This window comes from Spermophilus citellus (assembly GCF_964194105.1).
Source record: "Spermophilus citellus genome assembly, chromosome: 4".
Classification (NCBI taxonomy): domain Eukaryota; kingdom Metazoa; phylum Chordata; class Mammalia; order Rodentia; family Sciuridae; genus Spermophilus; species Spermophilus citellus.
This window is the reverse complement of record NC_138185.1, coordinates 225,406,789-225,428,489: the sequence shown is the minus strand read 5'-3', so window position 1 is coordinate 225,428,489 and position 21,701 is coordinate 225,406,789. Positions and strand designations below refer to the sequence as shown.

The following is a 21,701-nucleotide window of genomic DNA, read 5'->3' as shown; positions in this document are numbered from 1 at the left end:
CCACCCAGTCCTCTGCAGGAAAGAGGGCTCTTGCCTAACTTTGGCTCCATACACAATAAAAATCTTTTCACAGGTATTTTGTGTGCCACTTCTAAAAGACTTTCACTCTAGGAAGTGTTTAAGTGCCAGTGTAGTCATTTCAGCTCTCAGTAGATGAGAAGGCCTGTGCTCAATTTCACAGCTGCTTTTCCGACCGTGGCTCTCTGAAGAGCGTGATGCAATCTAACACATTAACCAAAGATGAGGATGTGCAGCGGGACTTGGAGAACAGCTTGCAAGTTGAAGCTTATGAGAGGAGGATACGAAGACTGGAACAGGAAAAGCTGGAGCTGAGCCGGAAGCTGCAGGGTGAGTGGCAGGGCGGCCTTTGGGCTGCAGCGCTGCCTCCTGTATGCTGTTGCACTTACACCATGTCTCCCTCAGAGTCCACACAGACCGTGCAGTCCCTTCATGCTGCCACACGAGCCCTGGGCAACTCCAACCGAGACAAGGAAATCAAAAGGCTAAATGAAGAAATTGAGCATCTGAGGAACAAAATGGCAGGTAAATGTTCCCAGAAGCAGCTGCTCAGCCTCTGTTCTTATGTGTTAATCTCTTCTGTACGGATCTGTTTCTTTAGTGGTGCTGGTGACAGAACCCAGGACTCACTCATGTAGTCAAGTGCTCTACCACAGAGCCATACCCAGCCCTGTCATTAATATTTTAAAAGGAAAATTTCTGAATCATTTAAATAAGGTGGAAAGGCAGGAAGAAAGTTCTCTATTTAGAGTTCTAGCATTTTGTCAGTATTAAAATTGTCAGTTTTAAAATTATTTTCCACCTTGTTTGGTTCTGATAATAGAGTGGTAGTTCTGATAATAGTGTAGTAGCATGTGTTTTCTCCATAAACTCTTGCTTTTCCTCTGTGTAGCTCTGACAATTATGTGGCCTCTCGCATTGGTGGCCCTGCCTTGAATTTTATTTAGAGACAGGGTCTCACTGAGTTGCTTAGCACCTCACTGTTGCTGAGGCTGGCTTTGAACTTGCCATCCTCCTGCCTCAGCACACCCCTCCCTTCCCAAGCTGCTGGGAATACAGGCGTGAACCACTGCACCCAGCTTCAGATGACTTTTAAGCTATAACTCTTAACTCCATGTGGGCAGGCTCTGTTGGCCACTTACAACTCCAGGTCATCTCAATCTCCTGTCAACCCTACCATCCTGATCCAGAAAAAGGCTTGGGTTGAGTTAATTAGTCACTGAAACCTTTACGCTCCCTGAAAACATAAGGTGCTGTGCTGAGTTACACAGTTTATAGGGACAGGTGGGCCTATGGGTCCAAGGCTTACAGTCCCTGGAGAGAGAGTGGTTGGAATGAAATGTAGTGGTAGTGAGCCTGTTCCCTACAGCTCAGATCACTTATGATACACGTAAAAGGAAAAGAAGTCTGAATGAGAGAGATGTTTTGAGTTGTTAATAAGTCAGTGACAAATCACTTCATACAAAGACACACAATTTATTTCTCTTCTGCTCAGATTCAAATAGGCTAGAACGGCAGCTGGAGGACACAGTGACACTTCGCCAAGAGCACGAGGACTCCACACACCGGCTAAAGGGCCTAGAAAAGCAGTACCGACTGGCACGGCAGGAGAAGGAGGACTTCCACAAGGTAGCATGGTGTGCTTCTGTGTGAGAGGTCTTGATGATTTTGCACTTTCCTAAGGGTGAGCCTCCCTGAGACATTTGAAGACCTCCTGGGGTCCCTGGTGTGTGGGCTGTCCTGTGCCGGATGTTGTTCTGTTGGTCTGCTTGCGACTCAGTGCTAGATCGAGTGCACAGGTCCTGCTGCATCCTTCTGTGTGACTGTAGATGAGTCAGAGAGGTGGGTTAATGGGGCCAGGTGCCCCCAGCAGGCTGCTCCATACAGTGCAGGGTCTTTCCTGGTCTGGAATTGGTGCTCAGCCCCCAAGCCAGGGGACTTCAAGGCTGCATGTGAGGAAGAAAGGCTTTTTCCAAGAAGGTGGGTTCTTGTATCTATGACCAGCATCTGCAGTCACTCTCTTTAACACAGTAGAAACTGAATTTCAGCCTTCCAAATCTTTACTAAGCTGACATAAAACATCTGTCATTCTTTCTGATCAGCAATTGATTGAAGCTTCAGAAAGATTGAAATCCCAGACCAAAGAACTCAAAGATGCCCATCAGCAGCGAAAGCGGGCCCTGCAGGAGTTCTCGGACCTCAATGAGCGCATGGCAGAGCTCCGCTCCCAGAAACAGAAGGTGTCCCGGCAGCTCCGGGACAAAGAGGAGGAGATGGATGGGGCCATGCAGAAGATCGACTCCCTGAGGCAGGAGATCCGCAAATCTGAGAAGTTCAGAAAAGAGGTAATTTCTTAGATTTCAAGAGACAGTATTGATTGATTGGATTTTAGATTGATCTTAAAACATCTTTGAAAGCCTGGGCCATATTACATAAATCACACTAAAATGGGTCTTAAGATTTGTGTGAAGTTGATCTGCCAAGTATTTATTTTCAAAGTTTTTTTTGTGTGTGTGTTTTGTGGTATTGGGAATTGGACCTAGAGGGTGCTCTACCACTGAACTACACCTCCAACCCTTTTTATTTTGAGACAGGGTCTGCTAAGTTTCACAGGCTGACCTCAAATTTGTAATCCTCCTGCCTTGGCCTCCTGAGTCACTGGGACTGCAGGCCATGTGCTACCACACCCAGCTGTTTTGTGGTTCTTATCTCTCAACATTTGCTTCTAAAATTATTATTTTCTTTTTGAGGTGTTAGGGGTGAAATCCAGGGTCTCATACATGTAGGCCAAACACTTTACTACTGAGCTACAACCCCAGCCCATGCTTGTGAAATTATTACAAGAAATTCCTGTAGTGCTAATTTTTTAAAATTCCATATCGAAGTAAAATAATATTCATGTTGTGGTTTGGCTTGGCATGACTTCAGTGACTCTGTGCCTGAGGCCCATTGAAGACGGGAAACAAATCAGTCTCGCTTCCTCCAGTCAGTTGCCTAAGGTCCATAGTGCAAGGTCCTCTATACCCCTTAAAAATTAAAGTAGGCTCCAGCCCTTTTTATGCGTATGTTAGAAATTGAAATGATTTTTTTCAATGCAACAATAAGCCTATTTTACTTGTTAATATAAATAACATTTTAATGAAAAGTGTCTTTTTTGTATGCCTTTTTAGCATCTGGCATATTAGTAAACACCTGGGTTCTCACACCTATTTAAAGGGACAGGCACTTAGAAAAGGAAAAGCCCTGGGACCCCCAAGGGTCTCACCCCCAACTTTGAACCTTCTGAGTGTTCTGCTCCTGTCAGGTAGCATGTTTGAAACAATGCTTATGGTTTTGAATTCTGCTGAAGTCTGCTTGAGGAACCCGTGAACTTGGAAAGCCTGAAAGTACATGCTCTTATTCCTTTAGAGTTCAAATTCTGCCATTTATCCTCAAAATATCTACTTTTTTTTCTTCTTAGTTTATTTTCCAACCCAAATATATTTGTAGTTATAATCAGCTATAAGTCAGGTTTGTGAAACCCCTATTTAAGAATTATGGGTGAGCCAGTCATGGTGGTGAGTATCTATAATTTCAGTGACTTGGGAGGCTGAGGCAGGAGGATCCCAAGTTCAAGGCCAGACTGGGCAACTTAGACCCTGTCTCAAAAATTGAAAGTGGTAGGGGTGTAGTTCAGTGGTCCATTGCTCCTGGGTTCAATCACCAGTTTTAGGGGCAGGAGGGGGTAAAGAATTATGGGTGAAATGACACTATGGGTGTCTGGGCTTTGCTCTAAAATAACCTAAGGCACACAGGCTAGACTTATAAGATGAAGCAAATTGGCCTTTATAAGGCACCACTGTCAGAACTGGTTCTCACTACTCTCCTTTGAGGATGTTTGAAACTTTCAGTTAAAAATTAAGCCAGGTGTGGTGGCACACGCCTAAAATCCCAGCGGCTCAGGAGGCTGAGGCAGGAGGATCATGAGTTCCAAGCCAGCCTCAGCAACTTAGTAAGGCCCTAAGCAACTCAGCAAGACTCTGTCTCTTAATAAAATGTCAAAAAAAAAAAAAAAAAAAAAAACGGCTGGAAATGTGGCTTGGTGGTTAATTATCCCTGGGTTCAATCCCTAGCGTGTGCATACACACACACACACACAAAAAAAAAAAAAAAAAATTGGATCATTGTTCTCCACATATCAAAAATATTCTTTCCTAAAACTCAATCTCAAGTTTGCCATCTAGACTACATTTAAACTTGCTTCTTACCAGTGGCTTACAGCTAGCATTGCAGTGAAGCCCTGGAGGTGCTTCTCAACCTGACTTGGGGTGGATTTGGTGGTGGGGAGATGGGTACAGGTCCTGCCAAATCTGTCCTGAGTCCTCAGGTGAGAGCTTACCACAGCAGCAGGGCTTGATCTGTGTTCATGAAAAGCGGACCTTGCTTTCTCATAGCTGGAAGTGCAGCTGGAAGACGCCCTAGCCGAGGCCTCCAAGGAGCGCAAGCTTCGCGAGCACAGTGAGAGTTTCTGCAAGCAGATGGAGAGCGAGCTCGAGGCCCTCAAGGTAGCACTCAGCCAAGAGAGCTCCTCACCCAGGCGCCTGGGGACACTGTCACACAGGGCAGGACGTGGGTGGGAACGAGGGCAAGTCTGCGCCTTAGGGTCACTTTCACTTGTAAACACCCATTGTGTCTCTTTTCTTCCTTTTGGGCAAGTTTTAGGTGGCATGTATTAAGTTGTGGTGAATTGACACCTGAGAGCTTCACATGCTCGTTTTCTAATTAGCCAAGTATGGTTCTGCAAAAGCCCTTAATGTGCTATGTGCTGTGTGCACTGTGACCAACTTACTGTGCCTTTGTCAGCCCTCCATAGGGGGTGGCACATAGCAGCCACAGTGAGCTCACTCAGAACACCTCACTCCTTGCAGGCTATTGCCTGCAGTTCCCTGCAGGACTCCCTCAGCCCGGCCTGCCCTCCTGTGCCCAGCAGGCCCTGCTCCATTCCCCTACTCCCACCTTCCTCCAGAGCCCATTAGCTATCCTCCTCTGTCACCAATTCAAAGGTGTCCTCCCTTGTCGTTCCTGCTGTGCCCCATTCTTTGTCACATTACTTTGTGCTGTCATCTTGTGCTGGTCTGTTGTCAGCACCCCCAACCCTTGCTGACAGTGGAAACCTCAGCATCACCCAGTCACCAGAAGGGTGCATGAGCCACATGAGATCACAACAGCGTAGGACGGAGTTGCAGAGCTCAGGCAAAGCTGGGCAGGTGCCTCTGCAGGGCAGGTGCCTCTGCAAGGCAGACTGCCCCTAGACTACCCATGCTCATAAGAAGAACCCAAGACCATGCCCGGCATGCCAGCTGCCCTGGGGGATGGGGCAGGGGGCTGTTTGCAAGTGCCGTCCATGATGGGGTTGAAGGACTGCACCATCCTCAAGGGAGGATCTGCATTTGTCAGTTTATTTAACCTCCATCTACAGGTAAAGCAAGGAGGCCGAGGGTCAGGGGCCACTTTGGAACACCAGCAAGAGATTTCCAAAATCAAATCAGAGCTGGAGAAGAAGGTCTTGTTTTATGAGGAGGAGCTGGTCCGCCGGGAGGCCTCCCACGTGCTGGAAGTGAAGACTGTGAAGAAGGAGGTACATGACTCCGAAAGTCACCAGCTGGCACTGCAGAAAGAAATTTTAATGTTGAAAGACAAATTGGAAAAATCAAAACGAGAACGGTAAGTTTTGTCAGCGCCTCAACCCAAAAAAGGGGTGTGAGCATGAGCAAAGCTGGGAATGTCTGAAACCGCTTCTCTGCCTCTTCAGGCACAGTGAGATGGAGGAGGCGATAGGCACTGTGAAAGACAAGTACGAGCGAGAACGGGCGATACTGTCGGAGGAGAACAAGAAGCTGACTGCTGAGAACGAAAGGGTAACTAGTGGTACCGCCTGTCAGTCTGTTGGGCCAAGCCGGGATCTTCTGGAAGTGTAGTGTCTCTCTCAGATACTTTGATTTTTAAATGAAGTTATAGGTTTGTGGGGGATGGGGTTGTGGCTCAATGGTAGAACACCTGCCTACCACGTGCGAGGCTCTGGGTTCGATCCTCAGCACCACATAAAAATATATAAATAAAATAAAGGTATTATGTCCAACTACAACTAAAAAATATATATATATTTTTAAAAATTTATAAGTTTGGTCTTTTAAATGGGCTGCTTTTGCTCGTTAAAGGTAGTTACCTCAGATCACCAGCTCAGTCACTTTTAGGGCCAGATTTTAATAGAAACAAATTAAAAACTGTCAGAAATTCTCTATCCTGAACTTACTTTGGAAAAATCTCCTAAAGAAAGAAAGTGTTCAAAACCTCCAGAAGGACCTCTAGTCTCAGTCATGCTGCCATAGTAACAGGTGCACCTTAACAAGTGATGGGGTGGGTTGTTTGATTGCAGCTCTGTGCCTTTGTGGATAAGCTCACAGCCCAGAACAGACAGCTGGAGGATGAGCTGCAGGATCTGGCAGCCAAGAAGGAGTCAGTGGCACACTGGGAAGCTCAGATTGCAGAGATCATTCAGTGGTATGTGCCAGACACGGAGACATGCAGCCTGCAGAACACCTGTGAGACCCCCGAGCCGACCTGCCTGTCTGCTTCTATCTTGAACTGCACTGTTCCCCAGGGTTAAAGTTCAGGCCTTGCTATGTTGCCAGTCTAGAGCTAGGCCAGCAGTTCTGCCCAGTGATCTTCTCAGTTGTACTAAGGGTGGGAAACACCAGCCTTCTGTAGGGCTTGGGTCAGGCTGTGCATGCCCTCTCATTCTGGATAAAACAGGCATGAGCTTTCATGGCAGCCCATACACTGACTGGGCAGAACCTGAGAGAGGGTGTGGCATGGGCCTCTGCTACAGAGGGCACTAGCTGGCCCTGGGTCTTTGGTGCTCTGGCTGGTGTGAGACCATGTCTCAGGAAGGTGGGAAATGCTTGTCTTGTTTAGCTCCTCGCACCAGTGGTCTTGCCTTCCAAGATGCCACATCTGCTTGTCCCTCCAGGGTTAGTGACGAGAAAGATGCCCGGGGTTATCTTCAAGCCCTGGCCTCTAAGATGACTGAAGAGCTCGAGACTTTGAGGAGTTCTAGTCTGGGATCAAGAACACTGGTAGGATTTTTTCTAAAACCTGCATTCTTATTGCTGAAGAACTCATAGATTGCTTTATTGTAAGTAGGACTGTGGTGTAGAAGTGCTGTTGGGTAATTCCAATGCAGAGACTTGTGTGACCAGCGTACACTAGCCTGCTTGGTGTCGTCATCTTCCTTCCTTCATGTAGCAAGTGATGATTGAGGCTCTGTGGAGCGATCTTTAGGCAGCAGCTTTGTCACTGACTCAATCCTCTGTCCACTCACTCGGTGTTTTGAGCCCTGCAGTGCAGTTGGCTTTGGGCTGCCTGGGGGTACAATGCAGCATGACCTGTCCCTGGGGCAGGTGCTTCTCACGGCTATCTGAGTTCAGTTTGAAAAATATGTCTGTGTAGTTACTTTATGAATGATCTTTCTCACACTCATCATTGGTATCTAGCTAGAGTGCTGCCATCTGTCCCTCCTCACCCACTTCTGGCTGGTACTTTTGTTGTCATTACTGCTTTGAGTGGAAAACGAAAACTTTTCATCTGTTTCCAATAAAAACTTTTAAAAAGTCACCAAGACAGCATGTCTTTTGTGGCTCTTGAAGGCAGCAGTATGTTGGGCAGCTCAGTAAAAACAGAGGGTACCCAGATGGCTGGCTCCCCTTTGCTTGGTGCTTCCAGGCCACTGTCCTCCTTCCCTCACCATTGAACCCTTTGTTGTAGGCAGGAGTGGTAACCACACGGTCCCAAGTAACAGGGTAAAGAAGGTCCCAGCTGCAGAGAAAGGTACCAAGACCCTGCTGGGCACCTGGGTTTGTGCAGGTGTTGCCTGGACCCACAGGTTGCACCACAGAATCAGTTTTTGTCCTCCTTCTAAAAATCATCTAAGTCCTGGTTTTTAGGACTTGAATTAAAGTTAGAAAACATCAAAACTAAAAGTGGGTCTGATGGACCTTGATAACATCTGAGGATTAAATTTAAATATACTAGTAAAGTTTAGAAAAAGTTGAATTACTTGTTTGCATTCACTTTGTTTACCAAATAAATAGCTTAAGATGTGTTTTTAATCTCTTCACCAATGTCAAAGGACCCACTTTGGAAAGTTCGCCGTAGCCAGAAACTGGATATGTCTGCACGGCTAGAACTGCAGTCTGCCCTTGAGGCGGAGATCCGTGCCAAGCAGCTCATCCAGGAAGAACTGAGGAAGGTCAAAGACACCAATCTCTCCTTTGAAAGGTACTTTGTGCATGGTGCTCCTCTCAGCAGGAGCAGGGGTCCTGTGTGACTCCTGAGCCAGGCAGGCCCTTGTTCTCCCCATGAGGGCTGTCTACCAGGCCAATTTGGGAGAGTTTCAAGGAGTCTAAAGGTCTCTGGCACTTAGTGGGTGCTCAGTAAGAACCTGTTGGGTGAATGTGCAGATGTACCCACGCTGCAGCAGGTATACTCAAGTGTTCTCAAGGAATAGAGGGCAGCATCAGTAAGGGGTCCCTGGCTCCCCATACTGGTGACAAGACTCATGGCCACGTGTCTAAGGGGCACTAGGCTCTGTTTATTTTGTCAGCTCAGAGCCTTTCTTTTCAAGCTGAAGCTACTGTGCTAACAGGTTGAAGATGGCTCACCTGTGTGAGGTCTTCCCCACTTGGAAGTAGTCTGCCACGGCAGGTGTGCATGTGCTTGCTGAGAGCCCATGGCAGGAGAGCTGTTTCACCATGTGGGATGCCTTAGGCTGCAGCACCATGAATGCTAGGGTGGATGGCCAGGGCCAGCTCTGCCACAAGGAGGTGTGAGTTGCTGGCAGGATTCCAGGCCCCAAATCCTGTCTGCCTGGGGCTGAAGAAATGTGGCTATGGCTGCCAAGTAAATGTACTTCTTCTATTCCAGGAGCTGGTTTGATAACTTTGCCTATTAAATCACGTGACCCTTGCACGCCCTGAGGCACAGGTGCACAGGGTGAAGTGTCTGCCAGTGTCTCCCACTAACAAGTGTAGAGCCCCGCTCTGACCCGCTTGCCTCCTAGCCAGATGCTGCGTTGTGGCAACCTTCCTCTGTTCCCTCCATGAAAGCAAGAACTCCCAGGGCCTGAGCATATCCCCCACTCCTCTGCAATCCACCATCTAGGTGATCATGGGAAAGGCCTCTGCAGGTCTGGCAGCCAAGGGGTCTAGGTTCTATGTCCTCAGGGGATGGATGGCTCATCTGGAAACAGATTTGGGTGTCAAAAAATCACCTAGGGCTTCCTGAGCCCTCACTTTTAAAGTTCATGTTTGGTTGTTAACAATTTTGAATTATTTGTACCTTCTCTAATGTACTAAATAGAAAGACCCAGAGTGTGCTAGGCACACTCTCTCCCACAAACACACCGTGAACTAGCATGGATAGCCTCTTTCCACTGCACTTAAAGCCATTTGTGTTTTATTTTAGTAAACTAAAGGATTCTGAAGCCAAAAACAGAGAATTACTAGAAGAAATGGAAATTCTGAAGAAAAAGATGGAAGAAAAATTTAGAGCAGATACTGGTAAATTAAAATCACAAAAGTTTTGTTGAACTATTTAGATATCAGCCTTTTCTTAGGAATGGTATTGTTTTCCTTTGCTTCCTTTTTAAATGATTTTTAGTTATACAAAGAACTTAAATCATTCTGAAGTCAAAATTTTGAAATGAACTATTAAAAACATCTTCACCAGAGGGGACCAAATTTGGTTTATTCTTCCTTTGCCTCTTCTTGAAAACTGCCGCAGTCTGGCTGGGCACAAATAACTGAGCCACCACAAAGCCTTGTAGGTTCAAACAGCAACTCTTTATTCCCCAGCTCTCACTGGCACTCTACACACACTTCCCGGGAACACACTGCCTGCGCCAGATCTCCTGGAACCCCCGCAAGAACTCAATGGGAACTCCAAAGTAGCAGGATCCGCCCTAATCCCAGCAGGTTCCGCCCTAATCCCAGAGCTGCCCTAATCCTGGAGCCACCCTAATCCCAGAGCAAGGTCACCTTTCAACCATTCCCTCTGGTAAAAATGCCAGGCGTCATTCTGACTAAACTGTGGCTCTCAACATCTCCCCCCTTCTGTTTAATTAAACAACAAGCATGTTGCAAATACCAATGTGCATAATCAGGTATTAGTACCCACTGGCCACCTGAGAGACAGCATGCTTCTCACTTTTCTGTGCTGGGCAGCTGCTAGGCCACAGACACTGAGACTATCCTAAGCCCTTTTAGGACTACCCGCTGTGAGCTGTACCAGCCGGTGCTGATGGGCACTGGGCCATTTCCTAGCTTTTGCTATCATAAATAGTGCTTCAGTGAGAGCTGCATGCACAGAACCTTGTGTGTGTGTTATATGCATGGACATATGTTATATGTGTACATACGTGTATATATACACACCTTTTTCTATTTTTCTTTCTTCTTTTTTTGTTACTGGGGATTGAACCACAAGTACTTTACATCTGAGCTACATCCTTAGTCCTTTTTTACTTTGACACAGGGTCTGGCTAAATTGCCCAAGCTGGCCTTGAACTTTCGATCCTCCTACCTTGGCCTCCTGGCTAGGATTACAGTTGTGCACTTCCACAGCCCCCTGAACATTGCATATTTTTGTCAGTATGTTTTAAGGATACATTTCTAGAAATGGGGCTAAGAGATCAAAGGGAAAATGTGCATACACTGTGCTAGGTGTTGACAAATCATGAGGGGTCTCTGTCCCACTACCAAGCTCAAAGTCGACTTTATACTTGGGGGTTTTTGCCACCCTGAATATGTGAGAGCAAGCTTTTTGAAGGTCTGATTTGCATTCTCCTGGCCATTTTTAAAATTCAGGTTGTTATATTTAAGCTGCAGAAACTTCATGCCTTGGGGATGAAATTTTTTTATTTATGTTGTGACTTGCAGGTATTTTTCCTACTGTGACTTTACTTATAGATTTTTTTTGCCAAGAAAAGTCTTTTCTTATTTTTTATGTTTTAAGTTATCATTCTTGTTCCTTTTTGAGTCATGGTTAGGACTATTCAAGGGATCCACACACTTTCTAAAACTAAGCTGCCAAGGCTGGCTTCCAACTCAAATCCTCCCACTTCGGCTCCCAAATTACTGGGATTGCAAGTGTGGACACCGCACCCGCCAGGTCTCACTCTTAAATTCATCTGACCGGCTCGTTGGAGTTCACACTGAAGCAGTCTTCTCTCTCTCCTTAAGCCCCTTTCCCTCCTGATGACACCCATGGCTTTGATCACACGTGATGCACTGTGGGCACCGGGTGTTTTCCTGACTCTCTGCCTTGTTCTCACTCAGTGGCGAGAACCACTTAATTCCAGTCTGAGTTGCAGTGTTGCATGGGATCTGGTGGCTCTTCTGAGAGTGTCCTCACAAAGGTGCTGATCCTCTTGCTCACTCGGAGGAAAGCCCTCTGGTGCTTTTACTATTGCATCACAGTTATCAGTTAATTTAGGGAGAACTGACTTCTGGTCAGTGTTGAATGTTTTTCTTTAACAGTATAATCAGTCTTTCAAGTTTTTTACCTGGACCATTCTTTCTTTCTTACAGGGCTCAAGCTTCCAGATTTTCAGGATTCCATTTTCGAGTATTTCAACACTGCACCTCTTGCACATGACCTGACATTTAGAGTGAGTAATTGCTGCCCCTGACCAGTGCGGGCAGCTGAATTTAAGATTGCTTGTGTGAATTTGCAGGGACACCAAATAAAACACAGACACAATTTACCTTTATACGAGCTTCAGGAAAGCTTCCCTGCTCTCAGCCTCAGGCTCCCCAAAAGGGAGAGCAAGAGAAAGTCATGAGAGGCTGACGAGAGAGAGCATGTTTGGAAGTCAGCTTTTATTGGGGGGACTCTTGTTCTTAAAAAGTTCTATCCAAAAAAGGGCAGAAGGTGCAGGACTACAAGGGACATGTGGGTGTAACTCAACCCTAGGGGCACATCCCACAAAGAAGACCCCTTGCTATCCGAGCTAGATCCTGCCCAAGCCACAGTGAACACAGTGGTTGGTCAGAATCTGAGGCTGGAAGGGTGTGGTCATTCATTGTGGCTCCCCACAAGTACTTTTTTTTAAGTGAATTTAAATGAATTTATGGCAAATCAGAAATAATGGACTATGATTTGACTACTGGTGGGGGCCATGGGCATACCAATAAATTAAGATATGATGTCACTGTAGATTAGAGGCACTTACAGTAGTAGAGCTGCTCCCTAGAGAGCTTTCCCACCTCACACCTAGTGCAAGCTGATGAGGAAGTGCTCACGCTTTTAGGGCAGACATCTGCACTAGCCTCTGACTGCGTAGTCTTTTGGGTAACTTTTTGAAAGATAAATTCTCATACTGCAGAATATAATAATCAGTTGTGTTACCATTTGTGTGACTTCCATGTGGCTGTACGCATAAGAACAAATTGGCACTGGTCATGGAGGCGCACGTCTGTGATCCCAGTGGCTTGGGAGGCTAAGGCAGGAGGACTGTGAATTCAAACCCAGCCTCAGCAACTTAGTGAGGCCCTAAGTAGCTCAGTGAGACCCTGTCTCTAAATAAAATACAAAAAAACGGGCCGGGGATGTGTCTCAGGGGTCAAGTGCCCCAGGGTTCAATCTCCGGTACTAGAGGAAAACAAGAACAAATTGGCACCTAGCAGCTTGGCTGGTGACCAGTGAGCCAGCCTGCCATGGGGCCAGCTCCAGCAGAAGTCCAGTCATGTAACCACTCTTCTACTTGGGAAGCAGCTGCAGAGCACAGAATGAGTCTGTCCTCCACCCTCTTGTGCCAAGTTCCTGGTGGCACTCCAGAAAGGCAGGAAGGTAGTTCACTCTTATTTCTGAAGCACTAAGGAGGACCCTTTCTAGCAGCCACTTGAAACAAACCAAAATGCTGGAATAATGAAAGCAGCTCTCATTGAAGGACTCGAGATGAGGTGCCTTTAGGTAGTGGCTTTCCAACTTTTTATTTACACTTTTATATGTATTTTATGTGTATTGTGTGTGTGTGTATATATATAGTTGTTGATGGACTTTTATTTTATTCATTTATGTATATGCGGTGCTGAGACTTGAACCCAGTGCCTCACACAAGCAAGGCAAGAGCTCTACCACTGAGCCCCAGCCCCAGCCCATATTTCACTACTTTGATCCTCCAAGAAAATGGAAAAAATGGTACCATGAGTGTGTGCCAACCCCAAAGGCATTCTGCTGGGTTCTCCCTTTGCCATGACACACAGACTTTCTCCCCCTGAACTGTGTGAAAGTGGCCCCTAGAATACTTCAGCATTTCCCGATGTCGACAGCATTCCGTGATATCAGTGTCATCATTCAGAAACATTTTGCCCAGTGTGAAACTGCATGGCAAATTCCCCTGTGGTCCCAGCAGCATCCTTGACAGTTGGTTTCCCTCCCAGTTCAGAATCCACCAGAGGGCATGGGTCACCCTGAGACGCAGCTCTCCTATGTCTGTCAACCTTGGACAGAGTCCCTGTCTCACCTCCCACCCCCGCCCCTGTGATGTCCTGCACTCTGGAATGACGTGGGCTGGACATCTTGGCAGAATCCTGCACAGGGGGTGCTGCGCCTCCCACTTACTCTGCCCATTTCATCACTAGGCTGAGGTGTCTGCTGGAGTGGCTCCTGTCCTGAGCAGCAGCCTCCTGGGACTGTGCATCACCACCGTGGCACACTCCTGACCCCTTGGCCTGTTGGCATGTTGTGCTTTTATCAAATTGCATCCGTGTCTTTTCCCTGGAGTTCTCCTCAGTTTTTAAGAAGCGAACACATTTGGCTATTACTTGCTCACTGGGTCTCGACAGGCCTAATGCTGTGTGAGCCCCTTTCTAGTCACTGTGGTGCCAGACCCCATCATGGTGAGGAACGGGCAAAGTTTACAGAACTCAAGGCACTGGCCAGCGGTAACAGGATGTGGTGAGGAAAGAAGTGCTTTTTCATAAAGTTAGTGAACAGAATACAGATCTCAGTGGCAGGTTTCCAGCCAGTGCCGTCCATCAGAAGCCACAGCCATGGACAGCACGGTCCAAGAGGAGGCAGGTCATTCCTGTCGCCCCATCCTGTAGCCAGCACCCTCTTAATGCCTCTGTGATGTGAGAGGAAGAGTGCTCACCGTAAAGGAAAAGGCTTAGTTAGGCTGAGACAGCTGGACTGGGAGCAGCCCCACTCTGGGACTAGCCTTTGGGGGCTGCTGCCCTCCCCGTGTTGGGCACGTTGCTGTGGCCAGAAGCCGCTCCAGCCACAGCTCTCTGGAGGTATTTTCTCACCAGCATTTGCTGGATGAGGAGCAATGGTTTTGTTCCCCTGTCCATTGCACCAGGATGCCCTCCTCTGCCCCTTACCCCTAGTTGTGGAAGTGTGTGCCTGTGGCTGTCCCCAGAGCAGGTCGCCTCCTCATGCTCCCTTCCTGCGCTTGCATCCACCTGACTGCTTAAGCACTGAGACCAGTGGAATTCTACAAGCTGATGAAATTGGGATTACTGGGTGTCCTTGCTCCTCATTCATCAGATGGGTCTCTGGCTCGTGTGACGTGCCTTACTTTTGGGTTGTTTGCTTACACTTTTTTTTTTTTTTTTTTTTTTTGCTTACACTGATAATTAATTGATCCAGTCTTTCCCTTGTGGATTCATTCACAAATTTAAATGCTACAACACAGTTGTGGTGCCACCTCTGCCTTCCCAGCTGAGTGTGGCTTCACGCTCAGCAGCCCAGTTGACTGCAGCTGTTGGAAATGCACAGGGGATGTGGGCCTAACACAGCTGTGGGCTGTGCTCTCAGGCATGGGCCAGTGCTGCTGCACATTTGCACGCAATTGGTGTGGGCAGTGTCAGCAGTGACAGCATTGATGCCTGTTCCAGGGATACTCATCACCACAGGGCTGCTCTGAGTGACTTCGGAGAGAAGCCTGTGGGCCGCCTTAAGTGGCTGGGGATGGGAGGTGGAGGTGGGGAATGGATGGAGGGGAGGCCAGATGCTCTCACCTTTGGTAATAATAGTGGCTTGCCAGACTCCACCTCCCCATGTGGTCACCATTGCAGCCTCAAAAGGCCAAGGGCAGCAGTCCTCAGGAAAGGCAGGCCAGCTATAAATGAAGTGGGGACTCCTGATAAGCCAGGAGGCCCCGGGATACAGGAATAAGGACTGGATTCTGAGCCCTAGTAGGTTTTGCTTTATATTAAGAATGTTTTCTTTATCTTTCCTTCCATAGACTAGTTCAGCCAGTGAGCAAGAAGCACAGGCTCCAAAGACAGAAGTATCCCCATCAGTTTCTGTGGCCGCAGGCACAGAGCAGCAAGAGGTGAGGCCGTGTTGCCCTGTCCATATCTGGGAGCCCTTGGCTCCGCCCCATGTTCACATGATGCGGCTGATGCCATCGTGAGCAGCAGCCACCCTGACAGCAAGGCCAACCCTCCTGGCCTCTGCCTTCAGCCCTCTCCCTGGCTCCTGGCCCACCTTTACCTTCTGAGCTCTTGCTAGTCCATCAGCTGGATGAGCAAGGCTTCACTAGGTATCTCAACAACATAACGAATTAAAAATGCAGAATGTTAATTACTAACAAGTTCTAGAAAAAAATAAACCCCTGACAGGTTCTGGCATCTGAGCACAGTGCTGGCACAGGACAGTGCTCACATTTTCCACCTGTCTCCCAGGACATGACTCGGCCCCCACAGAGGCCACCTGCTGTGTCGCTGCCCACCACACAGGCCCTCGCCCTGGCTGGACCAAAGGTAGGGCATTTCTTCTCGGGCACCCTCTTGTTTTTAGAAAACAGCGTTTGTGTAAATAAAATGGGTGTATTAAGTTTGTGTACACAAAGTAAGGCCCTGGTGTTCTGGTGGTGATTGTTTAGAACAGTGAGCCAACTGGTCCTGTCATACTGAAGCTGCACAACGCAGGTTAGCTAGAAACTGCCAGAGTTCAGTTTCCCAGTCCTGTTCCTCTCTCAATGGGAACCTCTTTTATATCCAGTTCCTTCTCCAAAATTATTTGTATTTATCTGGCTACACTTAGAGATGTAGTTGCGGGTAAGAATTTCTCCCCAGCATAAATGGAATTATACTTGAATGTCCCCACCTTGAGTGCACCCCTGTGCCTGAGTGTGTGTGTGGCTCCATCCGCTTCCCATGCTGGCCTAGGGGCTCTGCAGGGTGGTCCTCTTCCTCTCATATGTAAACGTCAGTACAGATGATAAGTTACCCTGGGTCAAGCCTAGCAAGCGCCCAGCCTTATGCCTGGGGTGGAGCTTCTGTTCTGTTTAACGTAGACCAGTGTCTGCGGTTCTAGCTAGAGATGAAAAGCTTGATCTTGTTTGAGAGTGACTGAAGCTTGGACTCTGAGACATCAGTCCTTGCAGGATTGTGGACCAAGGCGAGAGGCCCTTTGTCTTGTGAGCACCTGATGCCCAGAAGCAGCTCCAAAGGGTGCTGTGTGTCTTGGTTTTGCCCCCCTCCTCTAGCCTCTCCCTGGGGTGCTCTGCCTGGGGTTGGCACTCACCACTCCCCACTTCTCCACAAGGTCTCGCCACATCTGTCTTCAGGAGTAGCATGACACTTTTGTTGCTGTCTAGGCTTCATAAACATGCTGTCCCAGCCCGGCACACTTTGCCTCTCCAGCCAGTCTCGTGTCTCCTTCTGTTGGGTGTGTCCTAATGTGTCTGTCCTCCCAGCTGGCACAGTGGGCCTTTCTAGGCCTTTGCTGTGGGGACAGAGCTGCTGTAGATGTCTGTTACATTCATCTTGATCACACACCCAAGACACCTGAGCAACAGCCCAACCAAGATGTGTCCCTCAACTGGCTCCCAAAAGCCAGTTGGTGCTAATCACTGGGGGATATACTAGCACCAGAGAGAAGGTCAGCTGTGCCGTGTGGGCCACTGGCTCGGCTCCTTGGGTCCTCTGATTAGCCATCAAGGATACGTGTCTAGAGAAAAATGGCACGCTGCCACCTTTTCAAGACAAAAAAGCAGAATGACCCACCTTGTCTTGGCTCCTGGGCTGCCTGACCTTCTTCTTGGTGTTCTTCTTCAGCCCAAAGCCCATCAGTTCAGCATCAAGTCCTTCTCCAGCCCCACTCAGTGCAGCCACTGCACCTCGCTGATGGTTGGACTGATCCGCCAGGGATACGCCTGTGAGGGTGAGTGCTGGCCATTGTCCAGAGGCCACATTGTCCACATGTGACCTTGACACACTCTGGGCCCTGGCTTCCTTCTTACAAGCACTAATAAGGGCCTGGCCATCTGCACTTGCTATATCCACAGAAGGCTGCAGCAGGCAACTATCGCCTGTCAACCATCATAGCTTATAACACCCACAGCTAGTCCCCTGTGCGTTTCCCTTGGAGGCTCTGTGGAGGTCAGGTCCTGCATGTCACCTTCCCTGTTTGGGTTGGGTGCCAGGGGCCATCGTGCTCCTCCTTGGAGTTGCATGGTGCAAGAACCAGACTCTTCTCTTGCAGTGTGTGCGTTTGCCTGCCATGCGTCCTGCAGAGACAGTGCTCCCCAGGTGTGCCCCATCCCACCTGAGCAGTCCAAGAGGCCTCTTGGCGTGGATGTACAGAGAGGCATAGGAACGGCCTACAAGGGTTGTGTCAAGGTAGGAGGGGGGTCTGCAGCTTCTATCCACGCCCTGGCTGGCTCACTCTCTTTGGTCAGCTCGCGATGTCTTTGAAGTGTGGTAACAACTAAACACAGCTCCTTCTGAAGCAGTGCTTCCACTGAATGAGTGACCCAAGCACTGGTCCTGGGAGGCCTCCCTCCCTGGAAACAATGCAGCAAGGCCTTTGAGTAGGCTGAGGGCCCACAGAAGCCCTGCTCTCCCCACATTTCCTTCCTCATATGCTGAGCACGGTCAGTGAAAGGCATGGTTCCAAAGCTCAGAGTTGGCGAAGCTCCGAGTCCTTTCCCGCACAGCCCATGGGTGCTGTGTTTGGTGTGAGCCTGGCTGTTTGCTGCATCGTCACTGCTCCTGCATCACCTGGGTCACGTGGAATTCTCCTCTGCAGCCCCTTGAGCTTCCTTGGCAAGGGCCACTCCACCCTTACTCAGACTCAGCCCTTACTACCAGCCTGGGGGGCCTTGCAGCATCCACCTGCTGCCCAGACATGTCCTGACTGGCCTCCCTGGCCCAGGGGCACATGGTCACTGTTCATCTGTAGGTCCCAAAGCCCACGGGGGTGAAGAAGGGATGGCAGCGGGCCTATGCTGTGGTCTGTGACTGCAAGCTCTTTCTATACGACCTGCCTGAGGGAAAGTCCACCCAGCCAGGCGTCGTCGCGAGCCAAGTCCTGGACCTCAGGTTTGTTGCCTACAGCACCACTCTTGTTCTGTGAATCTTGTTCCACATTTGTCTTTGCTAAAATAAGTTTGTGGCTGGGTAACTATTAATGTTGCTTATACCTCTATCTTCCTAAGTGTACTGTTTTAAAGAGTAAAAAACTGAGTTGTTACTTAAGTACATGCTATAACTTTCCTGCTTTGAATATTTGTAAATTTCAAATCTGCCAGATGGACATTTAACACAAAACTATACCCCCAGGAACGAGCAGAAAATCCCAGAGAAAAACGGTACTGACTCTGGCAGTCTGTGCCTTGTGTACCACTGGGAGTTCTCTGAGCCAGGGCTCTGTGTGGCCATAACTGTGCCACCCTGACCTCATCTCTTCTGTCAGGTGATACCTACCACCCTGGCTGGCATCAGATGCATGCAGAGTGCAGGGCAAGGGGCTTTGCCTGCTGTCCTCCCTGTTTTCTCTGACTTCATGCCTCTGGTCCTCGGGCTCCCTGTCTATAGAGTGAGGACAGGATTGCACTGTTGATGCAGAGGCTGCTGTGCAGGTCAAGCCAGTGACTAGAGGGAGGCACTCTCCAGAGCTTGGACGCAGGCCTGTGCATGGGTGCACTGCTGTCATCTTGCCCTGTGCCGCCTGAGATGGCAGGTGCTGGCCGCAGGATTGACTCCTGCACTGGCTGGATTTAGGGTCTGGCCTGGAGATTCGGGTTGCAGCGTTGGTTCTTAGCGGGCAAGAGATGTGCAGCAGTACCCTCCCTACTGGTCCTTTGCCATGCAGAGGTGTGCCCCAGGCTGGCATGAGCCTAAGTCACAGGCACTGCCTGAAGGCAGTTGGTGGCCAGCATGCAGACCCTATGTCCAGGGTATGCTGGAGCTGTGCCTCCATGCTGGCTTCAGCCTTCCTTTTAACACATGGCTAAGAAATGGCCACCTGATGGTGCCAACTGACTGATGTAGAGTTGTAACTGTGGGACAGTGACAGTGCGAGTCAGGGCGCAGCCTGTGCTCTCAGCCTGTGCTCTCAGCCATTCTAACCATTGAAACTCCTGCAGGAGTCTGGAGCAGTTGTGGGTTTGGTCACTATAAGTGTCTCCTGGTCCAAGAGGTGAAAAGGGCCTGCTGTGTCAGGGGAGGTAGCTTGGCATGGGTATCCTCTTCATAGAGTGGCTTGCTGAAGGGTGGCAACCAGGTGTGTTTTTTCTTACCAGGGATGACGAGTTTTCAGTAAGCTCAGTCCTGGCCTCAGATGTCATCCACGCAACACGCCGAGACATTCCCTGTATATTCAGGGTATGATTTTTTTTCTATATTTCATTAATTATTTTAAAAATCACATGGTTACTGGGTGCAGTGGCACAGTCCTGTAATCTCAGTGGCTCAGGAGGTTGAGGCAGGAAGATGGCAGCCTCAGCAATTTCACGAGGCAAAATAAAATATGAAACGGACTGGAGATGTGGCTTGGTAGTAGAGCTCCCCTGGGTTCAATCTCCAGTACTCAAAAATAAGAAAGTGGGGCTGGGGATGTGGCTCAAGCGGTAGCGCGCTTGCCTGGCATGCGTGGGGCCCGGGTTTGATCCTCAGCACCACATACAAACAAAGATGTTGTGTCCGCCGAAAACTAAAAAATAAATATTAAAAAAAAATTCTCTCTCTCTCTCCCTCTCTCTCTGTCTGTCTGTCTCTCTCTCTCTCTCTGTCTCTCTCTCTCTTTAAAAAAAAAGAAAGAAAGAAAGTAAAAAGGCTTGGGAATTTAGCTCAGGAGTAGAATACCCCTGGGTTCCATCCCCAGTACCGGGAAGATGGTTAAATTACATTGATTCCTCTGAGCATTTCGTGCTGCAGCAGATACTTGTGAACATCCAGAGCAGACCCTTTCCCTGCTTCTTGTCTTATCCAGGTCCTCATGCACATCTGCCCACCCCCCAACCCCTAACTGAGCAGCACCCCCCATTGCCATCAGCCTGCGACCTTCTGGTGGGACACCTCCTGGCAGCCACTCCTGAGGTCCCACACACTTCACTGGCCTTCCCTTTTCACCTCCTAAAGCTCCTTTCCCTCCTGGTCTGTAGCTCTTGCCTGGGCCATGGTGACTCCTGGTTCCAGAAGGGTTCTGCTCTAGCATACCACTCCCAGCATTTTCTCATCACTAACAGCAGAACTGGGGTCATTTTTTTTAAATTAAGTTGACCTGGCTTGTGAGCCCCTCTGTGGCTGAGCCTACCCCTCCCCTCCCTTCCCCTCCCTGAATTAGAGTTAGTTGCTATGGCATTAGGAAGCTTCTGGAAGACTGTGGATCAGAGAAAGAACCCACACACTTCCCTTCATGAGTCAAATCTTGATTGACTGTTTACGTCTGTGAGTCATCTCTTCACTGAATCAGTGCTCTGTTCAGTAACAGCCTCTTACAATACAAACATCACCACTGTCACGTGCTTACACAACCATCATCATTGTATAGCTAGTAAAAATCTCCAAGCTTCCTCGTAAGTTCCTGGTGAATGCTCAGAGGAAGGAAGATTTGAGACTCTTTGTCTTTCCTGGACACGTTTTTTTCTTTTTCTTTTCTTCTCTTTTCCTTTTTTTTTTATACTTTTTTTTTTTTTTTTTTTTAGTTGTAGTTGGACCAATATCTTTATTTTATTTATTTATTTTTATGTGGTGCTAAGGATCGAACCCAGGTCCTGCCCATGCTAGACGAGCACTCTATCACTGAGCTACAACCCCAGCCCCTTTCCTGGACACTTTCTAAGAGTATACTTTTAAATTATAATAAAATTACCCAAGAAAGCAAAATGGATGGTTACACCATAGTTTTGGCAAGAGCAGAATTAACTGAAATCTGACCAGGAAGAAACTTTGTGGGGCTGTGTTTACAGCCTCACCCCTTCCTGCTTACTGCTGCTGAGAGTCGCGGGGCCAGCAGCTGAAGAGCCCCTGGTGACCCTTGCCAGGCAGCCCACAGGGACAGAAGCAGAAGCTCTAGGAAGCCTGACCTTCCTTCGTTGACTTGCAGGACGAGTAGCTCCTGGGCAGGCCTGACTCTGACTCCTGTTGTCTGTGTTTTGTTCTCCCTCGTGAAGGTGACAGCCTCTCTCTTAGGTTCACCTGCTAAGAACAGCTCGCTGCTCATTCTGACAGAGAATGAGAACGAGAAGAGGAAGTGGGTAGGGATCCTGGAAGGACTCCAGTCCATCCTCCATAAAAACCGGCTCAGGAACCAGGTCGTGCACGTCCCCCAGGAAGCCTACGACAGCACACTGCCACTCATCAAGGCCATCCTCACTGCTGCCATCGTGGGTAAGTCCTCGCGGGCTTCAG

At 48.5% G+C, this 21,701-nt stretch overlaps 1 protein-coding gene across 2 annotated transcripts in view; it reads left to right on the top strand.

Moving 5' to 3' along the window:
• CDC42BPB (CDC42 binding protein kinase beta) overlaps positions 1 to 21,701 on the top strand; it is a 92,099-nt gene that overhangs the window by 58,594 nt on the left and 11,804 nt on the right. For both annotated transcript variants that reach the window (XR_014021423.1, XM_081289645.1), the window contains exons 10-28: positions 182 to 348; positions 424 to 543; positions 1,514 to 1,647; positions 2,121 to 2,363; positions 4,452 to 4,562; positions 5,477 to 5,721; positions 5,810 to 5,915; positions 6,434 to 6,558; positions 7,028 to 7,133; positions 8,186 to 8,334; positions 9,520 to 9,614; positions 11,643 to 11,722; positions 15,305 to 15,394; positions 15,747 to 15,824; positions 17,124 to 17,229; positions 17,551 to 17,687; positions 18,250 to 18,389; positions 19,592 to 19,673; positions 21,464 to 21,680. Coding sequence is in view for 1 of the 2 variants with exons in the window: in XM_081289645.1 (XP_081145771.1) it covers positions 182 to 348; positions 424 to 543; positions 1,514 to 1,647; positions 2,121 to 2,363; positions 4,452 to 4,562; positions 5,477 to 5,721; positions 5,810 to 5,915; positions 6,434 to 6,558; positions 7,028 to 7,133; positions 8,186 to 8,334; positions 9,520 to 9,614; positions 11,643 to 11,722; positions 15,305 to 15,394; positions 15,747 to 15,824; positions 17,124 to 17,229; positions 17,551 to 17,687; positions 18,250 to 18,389; positions 19,592 to 19,673; positions 21,464 to 21,680 (2,531 nt within the window). In the remaining variant the exon portion in view is untranslated. The remainder of the gene's footprint in view (positions 1 to 181; positions 349 to 423; positions 544 to 1,513; positions 1,648 to 2,120; positions 2,364 to 4,451; positions 4,563 to 5,476; positions 5,722 to 5,809; positions 5,916 to 6,433; positions 6,559 to 7,027; positions 7,134 to 8,185; positions 8,335 to 9,519; positions 9,615 to 11,642; positions 11,723 to 15,304; positions 15,395 to 15,746; positions 15,825 to 17,123; positions 17,230 to 17,550; positions 17,688 to 18,249; positions 18,390 to 19,591; positions 19,674 to 21,463; positions 21,681 to 21,701) is intronic.